The 25,310-nt window shown below is 38.4% G+C and overlaps 1 protein-coding gene across 4 annotated transcripts in view; it reads right to left on the bottom strand.

Annotated features, from left to right (window-relative positions):
• NR2C1 (nuclear receptor subfamily 2 group C member 1) overlaps nucleotides 1-25,310 on the bottom strand; it is a 46,754-nt gene that overhangs the window by 18,513 nt on the left and 2,931 nt on the right. For all 4 annotated transcript variants that reach the window (XM_003126708.5, XM_005664254.4, XM_005664253.4 and 1 more), the window contains exons 2-9: nucleotides 16,113-16,186; nucleotides 13,606-13,836; nucleotides 9,865-9,946; nucleotides 7,753-7,932; nucleotides 6,183-6,330; nucleotides 5,988-6,078; nucleotides 3,230-3,414; nucleotides 1,881-2,046 (exon numbers count right to left, since the gene is read on the bottom strand). In XM_003126708.5, the coding sequence (XP_003126756.1) occupies nucleotides 1,881-2,046; nucleotides 3,230-3,414; nucleotides 5,988-6,078; nucleotides 6,183-6,330; nucleotides 7,753-7,932; nucleotides 9,865-9,946; nucleotides 13,606-13,836; nucleotides 16,113-16,166 (1,137 nt within the window). In that variant the 5' untranslated portion in view covers nucleotides 16,167-16,186. The remainder of the gene's footprint in view (nucleotides 1-1,880; nucleotides 2,047-3,229; nucleotides 3,415-5,987; nucleotides 6,079-6,182; nucleotides 6,331-7,752; nucleotides 7,933-9,864; nucleotides 9,947-13,605; nucleotides 13,837-16,112; nucleotides 16,187-25,310) is intronic.

Genomic DNA, 25,310 nt, shown 5'->3' with positions numbered 1-25,310 from the left:
ACAATAAAAATCCAAACCTCAACGGACCGTGGTGAGGCTCAAATGATAAAATATGCAAACTACATTGTATACGAAAATGCAGGAGAGAAACAAAATGCTACTTAGTTCAGCAATAGAAAGGACTGATTTTTTGATTACAGATGCCAGAGCTCGAAACTCATGGCCTCAATGAGAGAACCTAACCATAACAGTTATCAGGGTGAGAAGTCACTGCAAAGTAAAGCTCTTGATTTCAAGAGGCTGTAAACAAGAATCAGAGAAAGAAGAAGCTGTCCTTTTCAAGAGAGCAAGAAACTTGATAGCGCGGATTCTGAGGATACCCAGAACACAGCAAGTCAAAGTCAGAATGGAAACAAAACCAATTCCAGAAAGAAAAAATTGTTTCAGGACGACAGTGATTATGCCCACTGTCTGTTCTTATAGGCCCCATAAAAATAAAATATAAAAAACAAAACTTAATTTCTGATTTTTTATGTAAATTATCTCTGGTGAAAGTTTCCATAAAGATTGGCTTCAATGATATGTTTTATTGCCTATATTAAATTACAGCAATTATTAAGTTACTGTGAGTTTTCTCTGGGCTACCTCTACCAAGGCAACTTTTACAAGAATATATTTTATTATATGCAATGTTGGCCAGTGTTAGATTTATTTTGTGTTCATTATTTCTGCCAGTAGCACACATATCTCTTTTATAACCATGTATATGTTTATAAGAAAGCCAGGGAGAAGTTCCTGCTGTGGTGTACTAGGTTAAGAATCTGCCTGCAGCAGTTTGGTTTGCTGCAGAGGCGTGGGTTCAATCCCTAGACGCAGTAGGTTAAAGGATCTGGCATTGCTGCAGCAGCTGTAGCTTGGATTCAATCTCTGGCCAGGGAACTTCCCTATGCCATGGGTGTGATCTTAAAAAAAAAAAAAAAAAAAAAAAGCAAAGCAAAGAAAAAAATTCATGGAAATTTAAAATCTGTAGCAAAGCTATGAGCAATTACCCTCATGATTTCAGGACCACTCTACAGTGTTAACCGAAATCTCCTAGGTACTTTCATCCACTTGCATATGATTTCCTAACAGTATTCAGAGCTGGCAGAGCAAAGACAGAATGGTTAAAATGGAAGGGTCAAAACAGCAGATCTTAATGTAGAGAGAGCCTCAATGGTCAGCCTCTCGATAGCTGTGGGCCAAACACTATTTGAATGACAAATCAAATGCTAGAAAGCTGTTTTCTGACATTCTACATGTACTGTTTACAGTATTCTACCATGTATTGTTTCCATCATAAACTAAGGTATGTAGGGAAGCAAAAAAGAAATTACAAATGTACCTTCTCCAAATGGGTAAAGCATAAAAAGTTAAAAATCAAAAGTTAAAATTTATTAAATAATTTTAACCTTCTTAAAATAATGTTGAGAACAAGTTAACTAGGGCAATACATAATTGAGTTCTTTGTAGTTACTTGGTAAAAGCAGACTATCTGAGTCTTAGATACTGGTTTACACTAAAGCAGCAGTAGCTACTAGGCATTGAATAAAACCAGTGCATTCAATACATTATGAATGCCAATATTTAAAAACACCACCATCAACAAAGCTATGTCTAACAGAGTCTAAATGAAAAAAAATTCTGTCTAAATGTTCTAAAAGCTAACTTTTATACTCTTAAACATTAAGTGGTTTATAATTGACTTACAAACACAATGTTTTATTAAGCCATGGTTTTCAATAGCTAGATCTATATGTTTTAGCTGCTGTTTCAAATTCTATCAGGGATATCTGACTTTAAAAGCACAATATATATACTTTGATTTTTGAAAGGAAAATTAATCAAAATGGTAACACAACATAAAAATTATGAAATATATATATATATATACATGGAAATACCCTGAAAGCTACATGTGAATCGCTGAGAAGTGGCCCCTCTTTTTCGATGTAATTTATGCTTGAGTCTCCAGCAATTAGGTGTACGCTTCCTTCCATGCCCTCTACTGAGCTCTGACAGGCTGTGCTCTCGCCAGGATTCAATGCTTTTGCAAGAGTGTCAAATGCCCTATAAGGAGACATCAGAAGCTGTGAGCTTGGCCAATCTCCACAATAAAATGAAAATTCTATATAAAATTCCGAAATCAAGACTTAGGCCTTAAAAACTACGTAGAAAATACAACTTTGGTGCATCACCGAGCATTTTATTTCAGTGATGTCTTTGACTCGCTCTCTCTAAAAGCAACGACTTAAACTTCAAATGTATGGTATGGATTTTACCAGAGAATTCAAATCTTTTAAAAAACTTATGTAATTAAGGAGAGAAAAATTTTTAGACTGTGGTATGAAAACATAATTTTACAAGTTACACATCTGATAGTATAAGATATTAGCCCATTTATTTTATGTACCGAAGTTATTTAGAAAGAACAAGGGCAAAAACTATGTTGACTTCCCTAAATTCTACACAATATAAAGTTAGGTTTTAGTTTTATTTAAAAATTCAGAGAATGTTTAAAAACTTGTGGTAATACAGCTCTATCTAAACTGTAAAAATCTGACATTAGGATGGCAAATAATATTAGCAAATAACTAATCAAAATATCTCATGTTTCTTAATTAGACGCCTTCTAAAGTTCTTTAAAATATTATGTTCAGCAAAGTACTTATTGAGACTCTTAAATGCAGTTTCCTCAATATTTCCGAATATGAACAGAGTGTGAAAAAAAGCCTGCAGAAATATGGTTTCTACATCTTAAGTGTTAATATTAAGGGAATGAAAGTAGGATTCTGATACAAGTTTCCTGACGTGTAAACTTAAAATTGTAGTTGATTCAACTAAGTTGTTAAAAATCTATTTTCATCACTAGAAATTGATGGGTAAAATAAACATGACTGCCTGGTAAGAAAAATGTTTAACTTTAAATACACAGAAGATAAAGCTGGCCACTAAGATATCTGAAAAATCAGGCCCAAATTATCACTTTTATCAGAAAAAAAATCATGAATTTTGAGTGCATTTCTAATATTATATTATATTCACTCACTGCTCATTATTTACAATGTAACCTGTTGAATAATGTTTTATATTGAATAGAAATTTTTCAATTAAAATTTACTTCTGTCTTAAGTTTTCTAAGTCTGATAGAAATACTTGTTTTTTGAAACTTCTGTAAATAGTATTCAACATAAAAATATTTTAAGACATACTAAAGGACACTTGAATAAAATATGATCAAAACAGACCTTACCTTGAAACATCACCATTAGTCTGCATTTCTTGGTGAAATTCACACAAAGAGGTATCGCCATTGTTTAAGCTTTCAATCATAGACATTTCAGTACTATTTTGAGAAAGGTCTTTAGTTTTTCCAAGATTTGCTAATGATGTCACTACACTGGCCAATGTACTTAAATCTCCCTGACATGATTCAGCCTTTAAAAAAAGAAAAAAGTATTAAAATTCTGTAAATAGGTATCAGTAAACTTTTAAATCGGAAAAACCCAATTCTAGATTACAAAATACCAAAAGAAAACTAAGATAAATAGAATCTAGAAAGTAAAATCAAAGAACTCTGAGCTTTTAGAAACTTGAGGAAAATACAAGTTTAAAAACATCATGTACATTTCCTAGGAAATGTTCATTAAAAAGTTACTTTACACTAAAAACTGCACTGGAATTCCTGCTGTGGTGCAGTGATTCAGAATCCTCAGTGAATTAAGAGCCTGACATAGTGTTTGTGAAGATGCATGTTCGATCTCTGGCGTTGCTGCGGCTGTGGCATAGGCCTGCAGCTGCAGCTCCAATTTGACCCCTAGCCTGGGAACTTCCATATGCCGCAGGTGTGGGCTTAAAAAGAAAAAAAAAAAAAAAAATCCAAGGGTAGCTGCTTGAGTCACTGCAGAGGTGTGGGTTCAATCCAGGGCCTGGAGTAGTCCAGGATCACTTAATGATATTTAAAATTTTTCATTACTCCTTTATGGTTTTTGTTTATAGTGTTCTTAATCCTAAAAGTACATACCTGTTTCCTTGAATTTCATTTCTTATATTGACTTTTTAGTTTATGTGAAATAGATTTCAGTGAATAAGTAGGCAAATAGCTTTTGTGCTCTCTCTAAATCAATGGTCTCAGAATCATTTACTGCACCATTTACCAGCTTCTGAGTTCTTACACGATTACTACTTATATGTGTTATTCGACTTAACAACGTTGTGAAATAGGAACCATCGTCCCTTTATTACCGATAAGAGGAATTACCCATTGTCACTATAGCAGTAAGAAGCAGAGGCGGGACGGGATGTCAGAGCAGTCTGATGGGAAAGCCTATGCTCCTAACCACTGCTCCAGCCTTCTTACATACGAGTAAAAGGGGTTACCATTTTTAGGTATTTTAAATTTCAACTAAAACTTCTCTTCCATCTCATAACTTGTCTAACTAGATGTTTAATGGGGAGACCTCACATTGTGACTTGACATTTTGGGGACCATTTGGCAGAAACCAACCACATAAGGCTGTTCATACAATTTAATACTGATATACAGAAAAGTGTACTGGGAAAGTAGTAATTTTTAAACAAAACTTAGTTCCCTTCCTTTCCTAAAGGAGTTAATACTTCAATGAAATTGTACCTATAGTTCTAAGCATGCATCATGAAGATAAGGCTAGGTGAAATCTTATGAGTAATTCTAAAATATACAGTAAGATATGAAACCTCCTTGACTAACAACAACATGCTAAAGCCCAGCCTCTAAGGCAGACACTCTTATTATCCCTTATTTTACAGATGAGGAAGGAAACTGAGGCACTGAGAGGTCAAATAACTTGCCCAAGGTTATTCAACTAGTTAAGTGGCAGATGAAATTTGATTCTATTAAGTATCCAGCAACAAATAAAGAACAAATCTGGCCATATATAGAATGAATAATATTATAGGGTATATAAAATCAGACCATGTTATAGGCTGAAAGAAACACTAATCATAGGCTCTCTGAAATTCTGCCTTCAGGTATGAGTCTTGAGAAGAAATGTTTGCTTTCAGCTCGCATAAGGGGCTTCTGGGCACTACAGAAACTCTACATGCTCAACCCAACCAAGCAAACCTTTTTTCCTTCATAGCCCTTGCTCAAGAAAGAGCTGCTCCAAATCTCTAAGAGAACCCAGATGACTTGGATAGATAGTTAGGAGAGCTCTTGCAATCCTATTCCTACCCTCAAGTCAAGCCAAAGTTTTGAGTGAGGTGCGCTAGGAATTTCTCTTCACCTGAAGTATTTTAACTGTTTTAACACTATAAAATCTGTAAGAGAACACAAAAGGGATATAAAGAATTTTACATTTATCATACATTTCCACTTTTGAGGACTTTTATTTCAAGATGAAAGAAATCTGGAAGACTTTTAAATGTCATTTTCACGTTGACGCTATCACTGTTCTAGTGGAACAATGAACACTGCTCCTGATCAAGTGAATTCGCGTATCAGGACCCACCAAGTGGAGGCGGCTCCAGGGGCCCAGGCCACTTCACAAACCTAAACCTATCAGTCTGCACTGAAAGGAAACACCTATTGAGGAGACCTAATAATGCACACCAATCACAATTCTGCATCTCCAGTAAACTCACCTTACTCCAGACCACAGCCTAACAAGGAAATCCCCAACATCCTAGACAATAAAACCCCATTTCCTAGTGGCTGTTTCTAACACTCTATAAAACTCACTCTTGCCTAAAATTCCTCTGGAAGAGGGTTCTACTGCTTGTGAGCATGGTAATCTGCTGATTCATGGATAGTCTTCCCTTAAATAAGGGACATCAAACTCATTACCAAGTTCTTTTAGTTTTGTCATTTGACGCTACCAAATAGTTAATAATTTACGCTTAAAAAAAAAAAAGCAACTTGTAACAGAGAATATTTAAGATGAAATCAACTGGCCAAATTGATGGTGGAGAAAAGGAAACAATTTTAAAAGCTTAAAAAGTTTTAAGCTTTAAATTAATTGTACTAAACACACCTTATCTGGTGTCATCAGCACAGCTGACTCAGTTTTTATTCCAGACTGATGAATATTCACAAACATTCCTGAATCTAAAAGTCCTGCTGACCTGTAACAAATAAGTATAAATTTTAGCCTTAATTTCACTGGGAAGAAAAGCAAATAACCAGCTACTTAATCTATCTATTTATTTTTTGGTTGTTTTTACTATACCTTGCAGTTTCACTATCTGTTACAAAAGTTGGAGTTGCAGCTAAGGGACTTCGAAGGTCTTTTCGAATGTAGATTTTTTCTGTTGAAGCGGCACAGTTGGAAGATTTTTCTCTTGATACTTCAATGGGTTTTCTTTCACACTGAACAGCTACAAAAATGCATCAAATTTATATCACAAGGCAGAATTTATAGTCATTTATAAATGTAAGCATGAAACTGACAGAACACCTTAAATCAACTATAATAAAAAATTACAAATGAAATAAAATAAATGTAATCAAGCTCTAGGTCAGCAACACGGCTATCGGGAGACATGATCAACATAAATGAATTTCAAAGATAACTGTCCATCTTTAGAAATTATTTGCAAGTTCAAAAAAGTTGCTCCAAAATAGTAAAAATGGCCACTGTGCATCTCTGATTCTTTCTTCTCTCCCTGCCCTAACCATGGCAGAAAAATAGAAGAACTCCTATTTTTTAAAAACAGTTCGGAGTTCCTGTTGTGGCGCAGTGGTTAACGAATCCGACTAGGAACCATGAGGTTGCGGGTTCGGTCCCTGCCCTTGCTCAGTGGGTTAAGGATCCGGTGTTGCCGTGAGCTGTGGTGTGGGTTGCAGATGCGGCTCGGATCCCGCGTTGCTGTGGCTCTGGCGTAGGCCGGTGGCTACAGCTCCGATTCGACCCCTGGCCTGGGAACCTCCATATGCCGCGGGAGCGGACCAAGAAATAGCTAAAAAAAATAAAAAAATAAAAAAAAATAAAAAATAAAAACAGTTCACTGTCAAGGAAGAAAAACTCAAGTTAGGGGTCTTTTACTTAGTTATATAAGAGTATTAAAAAATGAAATAATATTTCACCAACTGAAAACAGTAGTAATAGAGAAACCACAAAAAGACTCAAGTTAGATCTTTTTTCAGTTAAGGACAGGGAGACTCTTGAGAAGTAATTCAACTGCTTGGTCTTCATTTATAAAATACAGGAATGTATTTCACTTAGAGCAATTTTATTTCACGATCCCTACTTAGGAGATAGTATCCTGTAGTTGTTCAATGTACATTTTCTAAGAAAAATGAAACAAAACTGCCAAGATTCAAATCCAAGTCCTGCCACTTATATTGCTGTGTGACCTTGAGCAAGTTACTAAATCTCCTGTTCATTAAAATGACAAATGGAGTCACAGTAGTACTTACTGAGAATTTTGTTTAGAGTAAGTTAATTCATATGCTATACACAGAGTAAAAGCATGAGAACTCACTATCAGCTACTGTCGTTACCTTACTAAACAGTTGAGTAATTAAATCAAAAATTAAACTGGTATCTAGTCAGCTGTGCTTTTTTTCCCAATTATTACTGTGTTCAAACAAAAAATACATGCCTGGCGTATAGGCACAACAAAGATCTGTTGAATGTATAACAAATATATACATATGCACATATTGCTACATTTTAGTTGGAAAACTTTAAATTAAAAACCATATATATTTGACATATCTTAAAATGTTGATTTTAACACACTTCTGAGTTCGCCTGAATTCTTAAAAGTATTTTCTCATTTAAAGCTAATACATACAGTCTTGTTTCATTCCAAATGCAATACATCTTTGTAACCTGCAGTATTGACAGCGATTTCGATGGTGTTTATTAATAATACAGTCCTTTGATCCTCGACATGAATAAACTAAATTTTTTCGGATACTTCTTTTAAAAAATCCTTTGCAGCCTTCACAAGTTACAGCTCCATAATGACGCCCTAAAGACAAAATGTTTCAGAAAACACAAGTCATATACTTCAGAACTGAAATAAGCCCATTTTTTTCCCTTCAAACAAATATGAGATGAAACTGACATTTCTGAGTGTATGACATGAAACAGAAAATGAAACAACCTTATTCTCTAATAAAATATATTAAACAAGTTTTTTTTTTTTTTTTTTTGGTCTTTTCTGGGGCCGCACCTGCAGCATATGGAGATTCCCAGGCTAGGGGTCTAATTGGAGCTGTAGCCACAGGCTTACACTGGAGCCACAGCAACTCAGTATTCGAGCTGCGTCTGCAACCTACACCACAGCTCAAGGCAATGCTGGATCCTTAACCCACTGAGCAAGGCCAGGGATAGAACGCGTAACCTCACTGTTCCTTAGTCAGATTCATTAACCACTGAGCCACGAGGGGAACTCCAAGATGAGTTTTTTTAAGTTTTGTAATCTTAATAATGGCATGGAAAATTTGGTTAAGAAAAGAAACAAAATCACCATAACCTCATGATAAAACATAAAAGCTATTTTCACTTGTGAGATCACTAACTATAGTTCTGTTATAGTGCATAAAGCTATTGTATTTTGAAAACCATGCTTCAAAAAAAGGATATTAATGTCAGTTAGAACTTGAACTCTAATAATCCTTCCTCATTTTGAGTTTCACATTTTTTTTTTTTTTTTGGCCACACCCATAGCATGCAGAAGTTTCTGGGCCAAGAATCAAATTACATGTAGCAGCAATCCAAGACAATAAAGTGATAATGCTGGCTCCTTAAACTGTTGTGCCTGAATTCTTAAAAGTATAGTGAGTTCTGTTACAGCTTGATAAACCTATCATTTCACAAACCATTTCTTTTTTTCTTTTTTTTGGCCACACCTGTAGCATGCAGTGCCACAGCTATAACTAGAGCCATAGCAGTAACAACCCCAGATCCTTTGAGCCAGAAGGGAACTCTCACAAACCATTTCTTTGGCACAACATCTATTAACAAATTGAACATACTCTGGGAAAAGCGCTAGTGGAGGTTTTGGTAATGAAGGCATGGAAAAGAGCTGGGTCCTTAAACTTTCCCACTGGCATTTGTGAATATATATGAATGAATATGGGTGTGTATTTCTGGCATGAAAGAATGATGACCACAACTAAAATGACATAACCTTGAGTACTAGAACTAGACATGGAGAAATGCCTGCTAAGTTATACAGAGCGTTACATAAAGGTTGACCAGAGCTTTTTCACCTTAATAATCTGTTACTCTGAATGCCTGGAATGAGGACAGGGCTCAAAAGGTAGTTAACAACCTAATGTTATGTTATTAAGGATTACAACGAAGTTTGAAGCAATTCCTTTGACAGAACTGGTTTCACATTCAGAAAAATTTCCATACGTTCAGCTTACTTACAAAAAATGAAAACTGTCCTTCCTAATTCTTTGAAATATGCATTTTATGTCATTGCAAGATAAAATTAAACTGCATTAAAGTAAAAAACTTGTAGGTAAAGTTCCCATTGTGGCTCAGTGGGTTAAGAACCTGACTAGTATCCATGAACCATACAAGTCCAATCCCTGACCTCACTCAGTGGCTTAAGGATCTGGCATTGCTGCAAGCTATGGCACAGGTCACAGATGTGACTTGGATCCAGCTGCTGTGGCTGTGGTGCAGACTGGCAGCTCCAGCTCCAATCTGACCCCTAGCCTAGGAGCTCCCTTATGCTGCAGGTGTGGCACTGAAAAGAAAAACAAACAAACAAACTTGTAGGTGAATAAAAAGCTGAGGGGAAAAAATTAGTTAAATTTCATAGACTACAAATATGAACCATAAGAATGACATGCTCCTTTATTTTTCTTTTTGCTTTCAGTTTAAGAAACATTGTCGTAGTTATTTTAACAACACAACACATATAGGAGGTTATTTTTAAAGTTACCTGATGCTCTGTCTCCACATACTACGCAAAGATCAAAACCTTTATTTGGTCCTTGTTCTGAGGCAGAATTATCTGTTAAGAGCTAAAGTGGGGGAAAAACAGTTTGCTGTTACTCAGTAATACTCTCACGTAAAAAACCAAAAGAACATTCAGTCAATCTTACTTTTTCATAAGTTATTCTGAAACTTTGACCTCTATTATTATGAATGTATCCATTAAACTATTCTTGATTTTCTTTTTTCTTTTTTTTTTTTTTAAGGGCCATACCCACGGCACATGGAGGTTTCCAGGTTAGGGGTCCAGTCAGAGCTCTAGCTGCTGGCTTACACCACAGCCACAGCAGCGAGGGATCCAAGCTGAGTGTGTGACCTACACCACAGCTCATGGCAATGCCGCAGCATCCTTAACCCACCGAGCAAGGCCAGGGATCAAACCTACATCCGTATGGATACTAGTCAGGTTTGTTAACCACTGAGCCACGACGGGAATTCCTTAATTTTCTTTACGTATAGATAAAAATTTCAATGTTATAAGCACAGAAAGAATACCTTTTAAATTTGTTCCATAGTAATTTGTTTCATAACAATTTCATTAAACAGTCTTCAACATAAATACATGACTTTTTTTTTTTTTTTAACTACATCTCACCCATTAAGTACTTCTTCATCTGAACACATCAAATTCTTCCAGCAGTTATCAGTTCTATCAGGACATTTGTCTTTGAGTAACTGAGAATATTTCCACATGGAATGACATGACTAAAATAAGCTCTAACAGCATTAAAAAAAAAAAAACTCTAAATTTTTAAATAGAAAAGAAGTTATAAAGAAAAAATAAAGAAAAACTATGTTGAGGCATTCATTTATTTATCATTATGGAACATGATTCATAAACAAAGATATAAACTTGTCATTGAGCTGTCCAAGATTTGGGTTAGGTGAAGAGGTTGAGAGCATGGACTCTGGAGTCTGTTAATGATACCAAGTAGAGAGGACTAGTCAGGTGGCCTTGGGCAAGTAATTAACCCTCTTTAGTAGTAAGAGCTCATCACTAGGTACAGCTAATGTAATACTGGCAAAGAAATAGGCGTTTCCTCTTTTAGGTTTATTCTTCAATTTTTTTATTTTCTTCCAATCTTTTGAAAGGTAAACAAATTAAGTTCAAGCCAAAAAACGTGATATGGCATTTAGTAAATATCTAGCCCTGCTTTAAAATAGCCCACAGGGAGTTCCCTGGTGGGCCAGTGGTTAGGATTCTGTACTTTCACTGCTTCTGCCCAGGGTCCAATCCCTGTTCTAGGAACGAGAGCCCACATCAAGCTGTAGCACAGAGCAGTCAAAAAAAAAAAAAAAAAAAAAAGAGTCCACAAATTAGCCCTCTTTTTTTCTTTCTTTCTTTTTTTTTTTTTTGTCTTTTTGCTATTTCTTTGGGCCGCTCCCACGGCATATGGAGGTTCCCAGGCTAGGGGTCCAGTCGGAGCTGTCGCCACTGGCCTACTCCACAGCCACAGCATCGCGGGATCCGAGCCGCGTCTGCAACCTACACCACAGCTCACAGCAATGCTGGATCCTTAACCCACTGAGCAAGGGCAGGGACCGAACCCGCAACCTCATGGTTCCTAGTCGGATTCGTTAACCACTGTGCCACGATGGGAACTTCCTGACTTTTTCTTCTCTTAGGGGTGTGAATGCCTTCATGAGTAATTCTAATTAAAAAAAATTAACAGTCATTAAAATAGCCGCCCCTTATACTATGTTTCTCCTTATATCACCATAAAACTCAGTCTTCAATAAAAACTTTAAAAAAACCTAAACAATTTCTGGTTTTAGATGTCCTCTGAAAACACCTATGACAGGCACCACTCCTTTCTTTATAGCACATCTATTGCAAATGATGCTAACCTTTTATCTGCTTTTATTCCTAAGAGCAGAAGAGACACTGAGAGCTTAATGGGCTTGCCCACATCATATCTTAGGTCACGAGACCAGAAATCAAATCCTCAGGCCAGAGGAATTCCATCCTATACCTGTTTCTCTTTCATCGTTCTTAGAGATAATCCATAAAGTAGGCAAAGTAGCAATATTATCTTTATTTTTTAAATAGAGAATTTTTTTTCAAAGAGAGTAACTTTACAGTGGAGAAATCTGATACACATTACTTCAGCCAGGTGACATGACCAGTCATAAAACATGATGCTAGTAAGTACCCTTGATATGATGTGATGAGAATGGCGCTTAACCTCTCTGATCCTCCACCCCGAAACGCACAACCCAGTCTAGCCATGGGAGAAAAAAAAAAAACAAAAAAAACCGAAGTTGTACAGTGGGGCACAAAATGACTCGTATACCTCAAAATGGCCACAGTCATCAAATGAAAGGAAAGTCTGAGAAAGTGTCACAGCTAAAAGGAGTCTAAGGAAACATGACAACTGAATGTTATGTGGTATCCTAGAACAAAAAAGGATGCTAGGTAAAAATTAGGGAAAGCTATGGATTTTAGCTAACACAGAAATACTACTAGTCCTTTAATTATAACAAATGTATCATACTACTATGAAATGTTAGTAACATGAGAAACTGTGCGTTGGGAGGTTATATGGGAACTCTGTACTAAATGCTCAATATTTCTGTAAATACAAAATTCTTGAAAAAACTCAAGTCTGTTAATTAAAAAAATAAATTAAGGTATGGATAAAGTTACACATTTTTCTAGTGACTTCTGTCTTTCTGATAAAATAACTTTACATATCCTACCCATTTTCTACTAGCTGTTTTTAAAAATAATATAAATTATGTAATTTGAAGGGTAATAGAATCTATTAGGATATACAGGCAAAATCTTCTATCTTATGAATCTGGAGTTTTTCAATTCTAAAAGGAACTTTCTTTGATTAGTTTTTCATCAGAAAATAGGAATCCAATTTTAAGTGGGCACCTCCCCACCCCTCACCCCCAACTAAAGTCTGCAGAGGCAAACCTATGGATTCATTGTTAGACATATTCAATTACAGCAACCAGTAGTAAAAACAGCTACATAACCACAGGCACGCAGTGTACAAAAGCCTTAACTGGCTTTTCGAAGAATAATGTACAGCTAACAAAAATTAAAACAACGTACAGCTGATCTACACTACTGATGGATTCCAATGTTAAAGCCGACCATGGGATAGACTGCTTTCACTATCAGTGAAGAAGCAGACGACAACAGAAGATACAAAATGACAAAGCTGGTAGCTATAGTATTGACTTTCTTGATTTTGCAGCTACTTGTTCAAGGTACAGGAAGCTTGGTTTTGGAAACTGCAGCTATTAGAATTCTGTACACGCTCCTGATCTGGAAGTTCCCTAACTGTACGAAGCATAAGGTCACTTAGAAGCAAGTTCTGAAGCCTGCTCCAGTAGTTATTCTTGGAAACCTAGCTTACAACTGTTTCTTTAGGCTTTTTAACAGTTATTTGAGCTCTCTATATTCTTTATTAAGTCCCTTCCTGGCCAACCTAGACAGGGTATATTTTACTGCATGGCACTAAAAAACCAAAAAACCCCCCCCAAACCCCCACCAAGTATATAGGTGTGTAGATGTGTGAAGATAAGTATAGTGGCTCAGAGGAGGGCAGTGGCTCACAGAGGAAGGCAGCACATAATTTTATGCTACGGAACATGTAGGACGTAAAGTCCTAATATCAGGACTTGCTTTTTATTGTTTTCAAGGGTAAGATAAAAAGAAACTCTAGTTATTTACCTGGAGGTGTTGCGAAGACAAGTCAGGAGTTGTAAAAAATAACTGGTTGACACCTGCTGCATCTGGGCTTGTGAGGAAAACTTTTCCGGGAGTAGAGTCTGGCCTGGCCAGAATGACTTTGCTTGGGGTAGAGCCATCGGGATTTGTCAAAAGGAACGGCTTGCCTTGGGTACTATGATCAAGCGCTGTCACAATCTGGATTTTCTGGCCAGTTTGCTGCTCTGTAACAATCTAACACAATCATGTCATTAGTAATCGAGTAAAAAAGTAATCAAGCCAACTTTTTTCTTTTCTAAGGACAATTTTCTCGTATCTTCAGCCTAAGTTAGACTAGAAAATCATCACATACGTACGTTCAATACAACACGCATACCTTTAATCTAGCAATTTTATTTCATGACATCCTATCTTGTGGAAATAAATGTGAAAATAAATGAAGGTACTATGTTAGAAAATCTGGATCTCACTATTTTGATTCCCTCCTTCCCCTTCCTTTCCACCTTCCATTTAGAAAAACATCAACTGGGTGCATTCTACCTGCCAAGCACCATTAGTTCTGGGTCCACGGACAGAGTAATAAGCTAAACAAAATTTTGGTTCTCATAAAGCTTTCATTTTAGTGAGGAAAGGCCAATAAAAACTAAACAAGCAAATACCATTGTCAGGTGGTATTCACTGCTACAAAGTAAAATAAAGCAGGCTAAGGAGAGAGTTGTTGATGGAATTAGAGTGACGAGGAGATGACATTTTTTGCGCAGACCTGAGTGAAGGAGCAGGCCAAGGCTTAGGACTAACTAGGGGAAGTATATCCCGGGTAGAGGAAGAAGGCTGTGGGGCGGGAAGAGCATGCTGGAAACATCTGAGCAAGATGTCCAGCACGAGAGCTGTGTGAGTGAAACAAAATGGAAGAGAGAAATTTACGGCAGGAGGTGGGATGTGAAAGACAACAGGGCCAGACTGAACAGGGCTTTGCAGGCTCCACAATGTCCGATTTCCTAGTGGCTGACGGAGACCCACTGGAGGGTCTACATGGTAGAGAAGTGGCACCGTCTTGGGCAAAATGAGTCGTTCTAGATTTAGTGTGAAGACCAGATTATGAATGTTCAAGAACAGAATTAAAGGAGACCAGACTGGATGCTCTGCACGGTTCCTGGCAGCATCTGGGTGGTGTACATGGGCAGAGATACAGACATACAGAGAAGCACAGTAGCCACGTTAAGAGTGAAAAACGATTTAATTGAGATATTTTATGAAGGGAGAGGTGAGAAGACATGCTGGTAGACTAGATACGGACTATGAGGAAAAAAAGAGTCCAAGATGACTAAGAAATTTTGGTCTGAGCAACTGAAAGGACAGAACTGCCGTCTACTGAGATGGTGCAGAAGGGGGAAGAGCAAGTTCACGGATAAAAAGAAAAGGCTAGCACTGAGGGTTTTTGTTGTTGCTGAGCAAAGAATGCGGAATTAGAAAGTATATTAAAATTGATTTGTCTGTCCGGCATTGTGAATCCTTTACTCACGAGAGACTTGGGAACATCATGCATTGTTCATTTGGGAATACTGGTTCAATGAATTATGTACACCTTTTAAATGGTGACATATTTCATCATACACTATCACATGATACAGCCTCCAGAAAATTCTACCATATCCTTGTGAGAGAATGATAGTGAAAAGGCAAATAACATTTTAGTATTGTTATGAGAACGTTTTTGACCTGACTCTCTGAAAAAATCCCTAGATGATACTTTGAAAACCTCTGGATTATGATACCTCTTACTAGGATAAAACTGTTTATTTCTTTGGCCGCCTCCCTAGCATGCAGAAGTTTCTGAGCCAGGGATAGAACCACAGTGACAATGCCAGATCCTTAACCTGCTGAGCCACCAGGGAACTCCAGGATATAACTTTTTTGTTTGTTTGTTTTGCTTTTTAGGGCTGTACCTGTGGCATAAGGAGGTTCCCAGGCTAGGGGTCCAGCTGCCAGCCTACGCCACAGCCACAACATCAGATCTAAGCCGCAGCTACAACCTACACCACAGCTCATTGCAACGCCAGATCCTTAACCCACTGAGTGAGGCCAGGGTTCAAACCCGAAACCTCATGGTTCCTAGTCGGATGCGTTAACCACTGCGCCACGACGGGAACTCTGGGACCTGTTTTAAAAAATGAAGATCTGCCTCTTGACGAGGATCTCTTCTCACTGGCCCGTGAAGCCTCAGATGTCTCACCCTCCAGAAACATTCCCTGACTGAATCCCTGCCCTCTACTACAACTCTTCATTAGTTTTTCTCTCTGTGCTCCCATCACACTCTACACAATTATCTTATCGCGGCACTTGCCACATGCTATTAGGATTGTCTGATTATTCAGCTTTCTCTCACTAGGTCAAAAAGAGCTTAAAAGTGAAGGCTATCTTTTATCTCTGTGCCACCAAAACTTAGTATATACTACATTTGGTATAAACACGTTTGGTGAGGCAGTGAACGAATGGTAACCTCGACATACCTCTCCCATCTGTTGTTCAATAATCTGATGTGCAATTTCTTCTATGGTTGCCATGATTTAATTGCCAGAGTGTCCTGCCAAAAACAAAAAGACGCTTTTTCACATGTATGCCCATAAAACATATTCACCGAAGAACTTACAAAAGATATTTTATGACAGTTAGGATTTGCTGCAAAATAATCCAGTTGTATGGGTGGAGGTGGGAAGGAATAAACAAAAGAGCGGCCATGTGCTGACAATGATCGAAGACTGATGACGTTTACATAGGGGTTCATAAAACGAATCTCTTTGCTTTCATAAATTTTGAAATGTCTATTAAAAAAAAGTATTCAATACCAAACAATTTCACTTTTCGAAGATACTGAAGCCTAAACCATAGAACTCAAACAGATTAGGAGTAATTTATTAACATGGGCAACCCAGACTGTAACAAACACATCACTACAGCCATTTAACACACTTTTTAATCACTATATTGTAAAAACTGACAAAATAATTGTATTCATTCAGAGGACTAGAGGATTTCTCCAGGATTTTGTGGCTGTTCTTCTTTAGTGGCAATTACTTACATGTTAAGATTAATTTGAATTTAATGTAAAATTGTCTTCAAATGGAATTGAGAGCCAGTAAGATTAATGGGTTGACGTCAACCTTTGTTTTTTCTCTAAATCAGGTTATTAAGAATAAAAATATTATTTCTGACTTTATCATATTATATACTACATGTAATAAATTCACTAATATTCTGTAATTAATAGTAACTGTCAAATTGTCTGAATTGTTTTTCAGTTATTTTTAAAACCTTGAATGTTTCAATTACTTATGCTAAAAGCAATATACAATATTTTGTTTAATTATTCAACTATTTCCCACTAGATTGAAAAGTAGTGGCCTCAACCTCTCTGAAACCAACCAAGGAGACAGTTACTCTCTGGGCCTGTGTGCTTGGGATTCCTGATGGCAGTGGTGGGGGCCCTCCCAGACTCTGAGCCGTCTTCAAGGCCCCGCCCCCGCCGCCCTACCTTGAAGGATAACATATGTTCAAAACGGAATAGCTCTACTGGCCCACCCAGTGCAGTCCCAGAAATCCCACAGCCTTCATTCACTTCATCCCATCTGTGTCCCCTTCAGTCCAAGCCGGCAGCACTTCTGCTAGCGTGACTTCCCCAAAATCTTGTTGCCTCCCAAGGGGGTCCAAGACATCACATAAGAATCCTCCCCAGATCTCTCCAGGATAACTCCGTCTTTATTCCTAGCTTCTATTGAGACTGCTGACTGGATTCATAAATCTCACACAATCTCTTTAGTAAATGGTTGTCCAGTCACACTCTGGAGAGTCTCTCCAGAACAGCTTTCTTACCTTCATTTATTTATTTACTTATTTTTTTGCACTATGGATAACAGGCTAAGTATTCTCCATATTCTGGTTCCATTTCTCTTCAGTCTTTCTCCCCCCTCAAGGAGAAGGGAGGATTTATCACTTGCAGCAAGTAAGAACAGCAGGGATCTTTCCCAAAGCTGTCTCCTCTCTTATGTTACTATAAGCAGTAAGGAGAAACTAGGCTATGTTTTAGAAATGTCCTCAAATAAATACCCAAGTTCATCACTTACTAATTCTACCTTCCACAAACTACTAGACTACAACAGGGCCAAATTCTTTGCTACTTTATAACACAATGTGCCTTTTCTCCAGTTTCCAATAAGATGCTCCTCATTTCCATCTGAGACCTCAACGGAACACCTTTTTTTTTAATGGTTCCACTCGTGGCACATGGAAGTTCCTGGGCCAGGGACTGAATCTGAGCTGCAGCTACGATACCACAGCTGTGGCCAATGCTGGTTCCTTTATCCCACTGCACTGGGCTGGTGATCAAACCCGTGCCTCTGCTGCGACCCAAGGCACTGCATGCAGCTGGATTCTTGATAGGGATTGCGCTGAATCTGTAGATTGCTTTGGGTAGTATGGTCATTTTTGCAACATTGATTTTTTCCAATCCAGGAGCATGGACTATCTTTCCATTTCTTTACATCTTCTTTAATGTCCTTGATTAATGTCTTATAGTTCTAAGCATATACGTCTTTCACCTCCTTGGTCAGGTGTATTCCCAGGTATTTGATTTTGGGGGGTGCAATTTTAAAAGGTATTGTTTTTATATTCCTTTTCTACTATTTCATGGTTAGTACACAGAAATGCGACTGATTTCTGAATGTTAATCTTATATCCTGCTACTCTGCTGAAACTGTTGATTAGTTCAAGCAGTTTTTGCCTTGAGTCCTTAGGGTTTTCTATATATAGTATCATGACATCTGCATACAGTGACGGTTTTACCTCTTCTCTTCCTATCTGGATGCCATTTATTTCTTTTGTCGGATTGCTGTGGCTAGGACTTCCAGTACTATGTTGAATAACAGTGGTGAGCATGGGCATCCTTGCCTTGTTCCAGATTTTAGTGGGAAGGCTCTCAGCTTTTCTCCTTTGAATATTATATTGGCTGTGGGTTTGTCATAAGTGGCTTTTATTATGTCAAAGTATGGTCCTTCTATACCCACTTTGGTAAGAGTTTTGATCATGAATGGATACTGGACTTTGTCAAATGCTTTTTCTGCCTCTATTGAGATGATCATGTGGTTTTGACTTTTCTTTTGTTAATATGGTGTACGACATTGATTGATTTGCATATGTTGAACCATCCTTATGAATCTGGAATGAATCCCATATGGTCGTGGTGTATGCTCTTTTTTATACGTTGTTGGATTTGGTTGGCTAAAATTTTGTTGAGAATTTTTGTGTCTGTATTCATCAAAGATATTTGCAGCTAAATTCTTAATCCACTGTGCCAAAGTGGGAACTCCAGGAGTACCTTAATGTTCATATTCCTACCAGCATTCTGTTATGATGATATATATATATATTTTTTTTTTTTTTTTTTAAGGTGAGCAGCTTTTTCTACAGCTCTCTTCTTCGATTTCTGAATCCTCACCAGAATCACCTGTGACATCCATATTTCTACCATTAATGTCTTCAAGGCAACCTAAGCCTTTTCATAGAAAGCATCTCAAAACTCTCCCAGCCTCTACCCATTTCCCAGTTCCAAATTTTTAGATATTTATTACAGCACACCCCACTTCCCAGTACCAAAATCTGTATTGATTTCCTAGGGCTGACATAACAAAGTAACACAGGCTGGGCAGTTTATTTTATTTTTTACTTTTTTTTTGGGGGGGGGGAGGGTCTTTTTAGGGCCACACCAGCGACACATGGAGGTTCTCAGGCTAGTGGTTGAATCAGAGCTACAGCTGCTGGCCTACGCCAGAGTCACAGAAAGTTGGGATCCGAGCCGTATATGTGACCTACACCACAGCTCACAGCAAAGCCAGATCCTTAACCCACTGAGCGAGGCCAGGGATCGAAACCACAACCTCATGGTTCCTGGCCGGATTTGTTTCTGCTGCTCCACGATGGGAACTCCTATTTTATTTTTGAGGGCCGCACCTGTGGCATGTGGACGTTCTCAGGATAGGGGCTGAATCAGAGCTACAGCTGCCGGCCTACACCACAGACAGAGCAACGCCAGAGTCGAGCCGAGTCTGTGACCTACACCATGGCTCACGGCAATACTGCATCCTTCCCACTGATCGAGGCCAGGGATTCAACCCACGTCCTCATGAATGCTAGTTAGGTTTATCACCACTGAGCCACAAAGGGAACTCCAAGGCTGGGTAGTTTAAACAACAAAAATTAAGTTCCTCGTAATTTTGGAGGCTAGCAATCTGAACAAGCTGTCGGCTGGGTTGGTTTCCTCTGAGATCGATCTCCCTGGCTGCAGACGGACAGCTTTTCTATCTTCACATGTCTTTCCCTGTCTGTGTCTGTGCTGTAATCCCCTCTTCTTACAGGAACAAGAATCAGATTTAATTCAGTTACCTCTTTAAAGGCCTCACCTGCAAACAGTCACATTTTGAGATATTAGGGGTTAGGACTTCAACATAGAAATATGGGGGTGGGGGGAGAGACAATTCAGCCCATAACACCTAGGCATAAATCGAATAAGAAATGTGTAAGACCGGAGTTCCCGTCGTGGCGCAGTGGTTAACGAATCCGTCTAGGAACCATGAGGTCGCGGGTTCAGTCCCTGCCCTTGCTCAGTGGGTTAACGATCCGGCGTTGCCGTGAGCTGTGGTGTAGGTTGCAGACGCGGCTCGGATCCCGCGTTGCTGTGGCTCTGGTGTAGGCCGGTGGCTACAGCTCCGATTCGACCCCTAGCCTGGGAACCTCCATATGCCGCGGGAGTGGCCCAAGAAATAGCAACAACAACAACAAAAAAGACAAAAGACAAAAAAAAAAAAAAAAAAAAAAAAAAAAAGAAATGTGTAAGACCTATGGAAAGGAAGCTTTAAAATGTGACCTAGGGAGAGGAAAAACTACCTGGAAGAACACACAAGAAGTTGGTTACAGTGACTACCTTTGGGGAAAAGAACTGGAAATTTGGCAACAGAGATGGAATGGAGACATTTTTCACTGAATAAGTATTTGTTTCTTTTAAATTTTAATTACATGTATTACTATACAAATTAATTAAAAATACAAAAAAGGCTTTATTTTTTAGTCTTTTTGCCTTTTCTAGGGCTGCACCCGTGGCATATGGAAGTTCCCAGGCTAGGGGTCTAATCGGAGTTGTAGCCGCTGGCCTATACCACAGCCACAGCAACTCGGGATCCTTAACCCTTTGAGCGAGGCCAGGGATTGAACCCACAACCTCATGGTTTCTAGTCAGATTCCTTAACCACTGCGCCACGACGGGGACTCCACAAAAAAGACTTTAAAGAGAAGGAATCTTTCCCAGAAACCTCGAAATCAACACCAGTGTTATGAATACACAAGACTCTAAGAAGTTACTTCATGATGAAAACTTTAACTATTTTATATATTATTGTCTGATTACTTGTAAGTATGAATAGAAATGCCCAAATGCAAATCTCAATATTATTTCATAAGCTAACGATTACACTAAAGTCAACTATTATTTTAGTCAAAGTATGAGGACATAAAGTTTAACTGCGTATTTTGACATCAGCAATGCTACAGTTAACATGATACTAATGAATCTAAATGTTCATATTCTTGGAGTAGTAATCTTTAGTACTGAATTCAAGGATATTCAGATTTTTTTTTCCTGTTTAGGAGGAAAAGAGCAGGAAACTGCGATGGATTCTTAACCTATTTAAGAATAGGTTAAGCTATTTTTTTTTTTTTTTGCCTTTTCTAGGGCCACACCCGCGGCATATGGAGGTTCCCAGGCTAGGGGTCGAATCGGAGCTGTAGCCACCAGCCTACGCCAGAGCCACATCAACGCGGGATCTGAGCCGCATCTGCAACCTACACCACAGCTCACGGCAACGCCGGATCGTTAACCCACTGAGCAAGGGCAGGGACCGAACCCGCGACCTCGTGGTTCCTAGTCGGATTCGTTAACCACTGCGCCACGACGGGAACTCCCAAAAACTTTTTTTTAAAGTTAGTACAAAGGCATAAGGAGTGAGGACAAGGTAGCCTGGCCAACCTCAGTATTAAAAATTTGACGGCTAGCATCTAAAGGACTGGGGACTGTTGTATTTCTCATGAAACAAAAGATATTAGGAGTTATCAGGTACCCTGATGTACTGATTAACAGAATCTTCTTGATGGACAAGGACTACTGACAGAGTTTGAAGACAGTCAAATTAGTTTTGGGTTACCGGTCCAGATTTTATGCCCAGTTGTAAAGGAAAGAGAGGTTCATGACGAGGAATTCAGTAAAAGGAAAAGGGATATGCAGTCTTTAATAGTTTTCTCAAGAAAATTAATTATTTTTTCTTAGGCCATGCCTGTGGCATGTGGAAGTTCCCAGGCCAGGGATCAAAACCACGCCGTAACGGTGCCCTGAGCCGCAGCAGTGACCACACTGGATCCTTAACCTGGTGAGCTACAAGAGAACCTCTGAAGAAAATTAAACTTAAAAGGTATCGACGTTTTTAAAGATGATAAGGTATTTTAAAAGTAGGCAAATAAAAAAAGGCAAATGAGCATGAAACTACGAATCCTGTATATACACGTAGAACAACATGCTGTATATAGATCTCAAGGACCCCGCTGACGTTGCAGTCTTCTGAACAGGCCGCTTTATTTTCTCCCACATGAAAAACTCTTCCGTTGAGATTCATTTAAGCCAATTATATCATAGTTTTAATGACTCATCATTAACTCCTGTTCCAATTTCATTGCTCATTGAAGATTTTGACACTATTGTCCCTTTCCTGCAATTCACACAGGTGACTTCAGTGTCCACGAGGATAACCTCAACTGTAACCAATCTAGTCTCCCAGTTTCTGGACCTCAAAGTCCAATAACATTCACCCAATTGCTGCTTCAATATTGTGCCACCAGACTGCTCTATCATACATTTAATATTTCAGCTCTGAATATTCTTCAGATAGTAAACCTTACATTCTAGCCACGAGCACTACCTGCAATTCCTTGAATTTACTAGGTTGCTTCATACGTCCATGTTTTTGCTAGTGGCAAATAAATGCCAGGGAATCACCAGGAAAACATGTTTGCTTCCCAAAGCTAAACTGCACTAAAAAAAACTGAGGAAAAATGACCATTCTTTACATATTGCTGATGGAAGTCTAAATTGTTGTACTCTTTCTAGAAAAGTAATTTGCCAGTGTCTATCAAGAGCCTTAAAAATGTTCATACTTGGTCCAATAGTTCATTCAATACTCTTCCATCCAAGAGTGCTTACTAAGGGCCAGGCATTTTTCTAAATGTTAAGGATACAGGCGGGAGTACTAAAACAAACTTCCTGTAAAATTTATGTTTTGGTGTGGTAAAAGAGATAATAAACAAATAAAATGAACAATACCAACAAATGGTAAAATGATAAAATGCGGAAATATAACGCAGGTCCCAGTGACAGAAAATGCTAGGGGATGGTGGGTATGTGTGCAATTTTTAGTAAGTCAGAGATAGTCTTACTGAGAAGGTAGCATTTTAGCAAAGGCAAAGGACAAAGATTTGCACACACACACACACAAAATCTCTTTAAAATCATGTATAAGAAAATTGTTTAATGATGAAGAGAAAATGTTTATGACAAACTAAAAGCAAAGATTAATAAGCAAAATTTTATTTACAATTGATTTTAACTATGCAAAACATGGAAGGACTAAAAACAAACATTCTCAAATATTAATGATGATTTTTCAAGTAGAAATTTATGGGTCACTTATTTTGCTTATGCCTTTTGAAAAGTAGCAGTCCTTCAGCCGTAGCCCTCTGCATCTTGTGTTCATTTACCTTCTAAAGCATCCTGCTGTTATCTACATAGATGATAAAAGACCGAAGCTTTCCAATAGGCTAATTTGTATTCATATCTGAACTCAGCAGGGTTTTTTGGTTTTTTTTTTTTTTTTTTTTTTTTTGGTTTTTAGGGCCGTACCTGCGGCATATAGAGGTTCCCAGGCTAGGGGTTGAATTGGAGCTACAGTTGCCAGCCTACACCACAGCCACAGCAGCACCAGATCCAATCTGCGTCTGCGATCTACACCACGGCTCGAAGCAATGTCGGATCCTTAACCCACTGAGCATGGCCAGAGACTGAGCCGCAACCTCATGGTTCCTAGTCAGATTTGTTTCCGCTGAGCCACGACGGGAACTCCTGAACTCAGTAAGTTATTTACTGAAACATCAGGTGCTGTGAGACTACAGGACTTGACAGTGAACAAGACAGAAAAGAGCTCTGCCTCATGGAGCTTATATTTTAGTGAGAAAACAGATGTTTAAAAATGACCATGTACTAAATGCTATGATGCAAGCTGGGAAGGAGTGACACAGAGAAAAACAGAGAAATCTAGGGAGGGGGTTTATTCAGGTAGTAAGTAGAGTGTCCTAGATCTCAAGTCAATAAATCAAACTTGCAATCACATTTTTACTATTTACTAAACGTATGACTATATGTCAGTCACTTAACTTGATAGCTTTACTGAGAAGGCATTTTAGCAAAGACAAAGAAGAAAGATTTGTGCCAAAAAAAAAACCTCTTTAAGGAGTTCCCGTCAAGGCACATCGGAAACGAATCTGACTAGGAACCATGAGTTTGAGGGTTCGATCCCTGGTCTCACTCAGTGGATAAGGATCCGGCATTGCCATGAACTGTGGTGTAGGTCGCAGGCATGGCTCGGATCTGGCGTTGCTCCAATTGGACCCCTAGCCTGGGAACCTCCATATGCCGCAGGTGTGGCCCTAGAAAAGGCAAAAAGACAAAAAAAAACAAAAAACAAAAAGCCTCTTTAAAACCATAAACTTAATGATGAAGAGAGAATGCTTATGACAAACTAAATGAAAAATTAATAAGCAAAATTTTATTTATAACTGATTTTAACTATGCAAAACATGGAAGGACTAAAAACAAACATTCTCAAATGTTTGCTCGTAGGTGAAGGAGATTCAGTTAAGTGAAAATATCTATATCAACGGGTAGCAAAGCATCTCTTGCAAGTAAGAGGTATTTCCTGAAAGTTAGCTGAGTAAAGAAAGTGCTCAAGAGATGAGCAATAGGTCAGAATCACCACTCTGGAGAGGGAGGGTCTGTCAAAACCTTATGGAAGAGACATCTGAGACAGGCACTGAAGGCTCAGTATTTTTACCAACCTGAGGGACAAAGCCAAAAAGCAGGAGGATGCTGCCTTTACTACTCTAGGGCTACTTAATATACACAGGACATACAATCCTACATTTTTGGCTCCGGTTTTTCTTTTTTTCACATTTACCTTGATCTCATTCCTACATACCTTCCCCAGAGAAAAAAGTATATTGTCAATGAGCCCCAGCTTGGATTAAATCCCTGGCCTGGGACCTTCCAGATGCTGTGGGTGCGGCCATTTGAAAAAAAAAAAAAAAAAAAAAAAAAAGGGGGCCATCTTTCTTCCATTCAGATTCAAAATTTGAAGTCTGTGCTGTATGACTTTATCAAGTATAGTTCATTTTCTTGTTGTGTGTATGTGTCTTTTCAAGGCCGAACCCTCAACATATGGCTTATCTGAATTCCCAGGCTAGGGGTCAGGTAGCTATAGCCTGAGAACTGATCCGAGCCATGTCTGCAAACTATACTGCATCTCAGAGCAACGCCAGATCCTCAGCCCACTCATCGGGGCCAG

The sequence above is a fragment of the Sus scrofa genome, chromosome 5, assembly GCF_054392235.1.
Source record: "Sus scrofa isolate SSC_HxYL_T2T_F1_AM1 chromosome 5, Sscrofa_HxYL_maternal_Yorkshire_Landrace_v2.0, whole genome shotgun sequence".
NCBI lineage: Eukaryota > Metazoa > Chordata > Mammalia > Artiodactyla > Suidae > Sus > Sus scrofa.
Note: the sequence above shows the minus strand (reverse complement) of the source record. Positions and strands in the feature narration are given on the sequence as shown.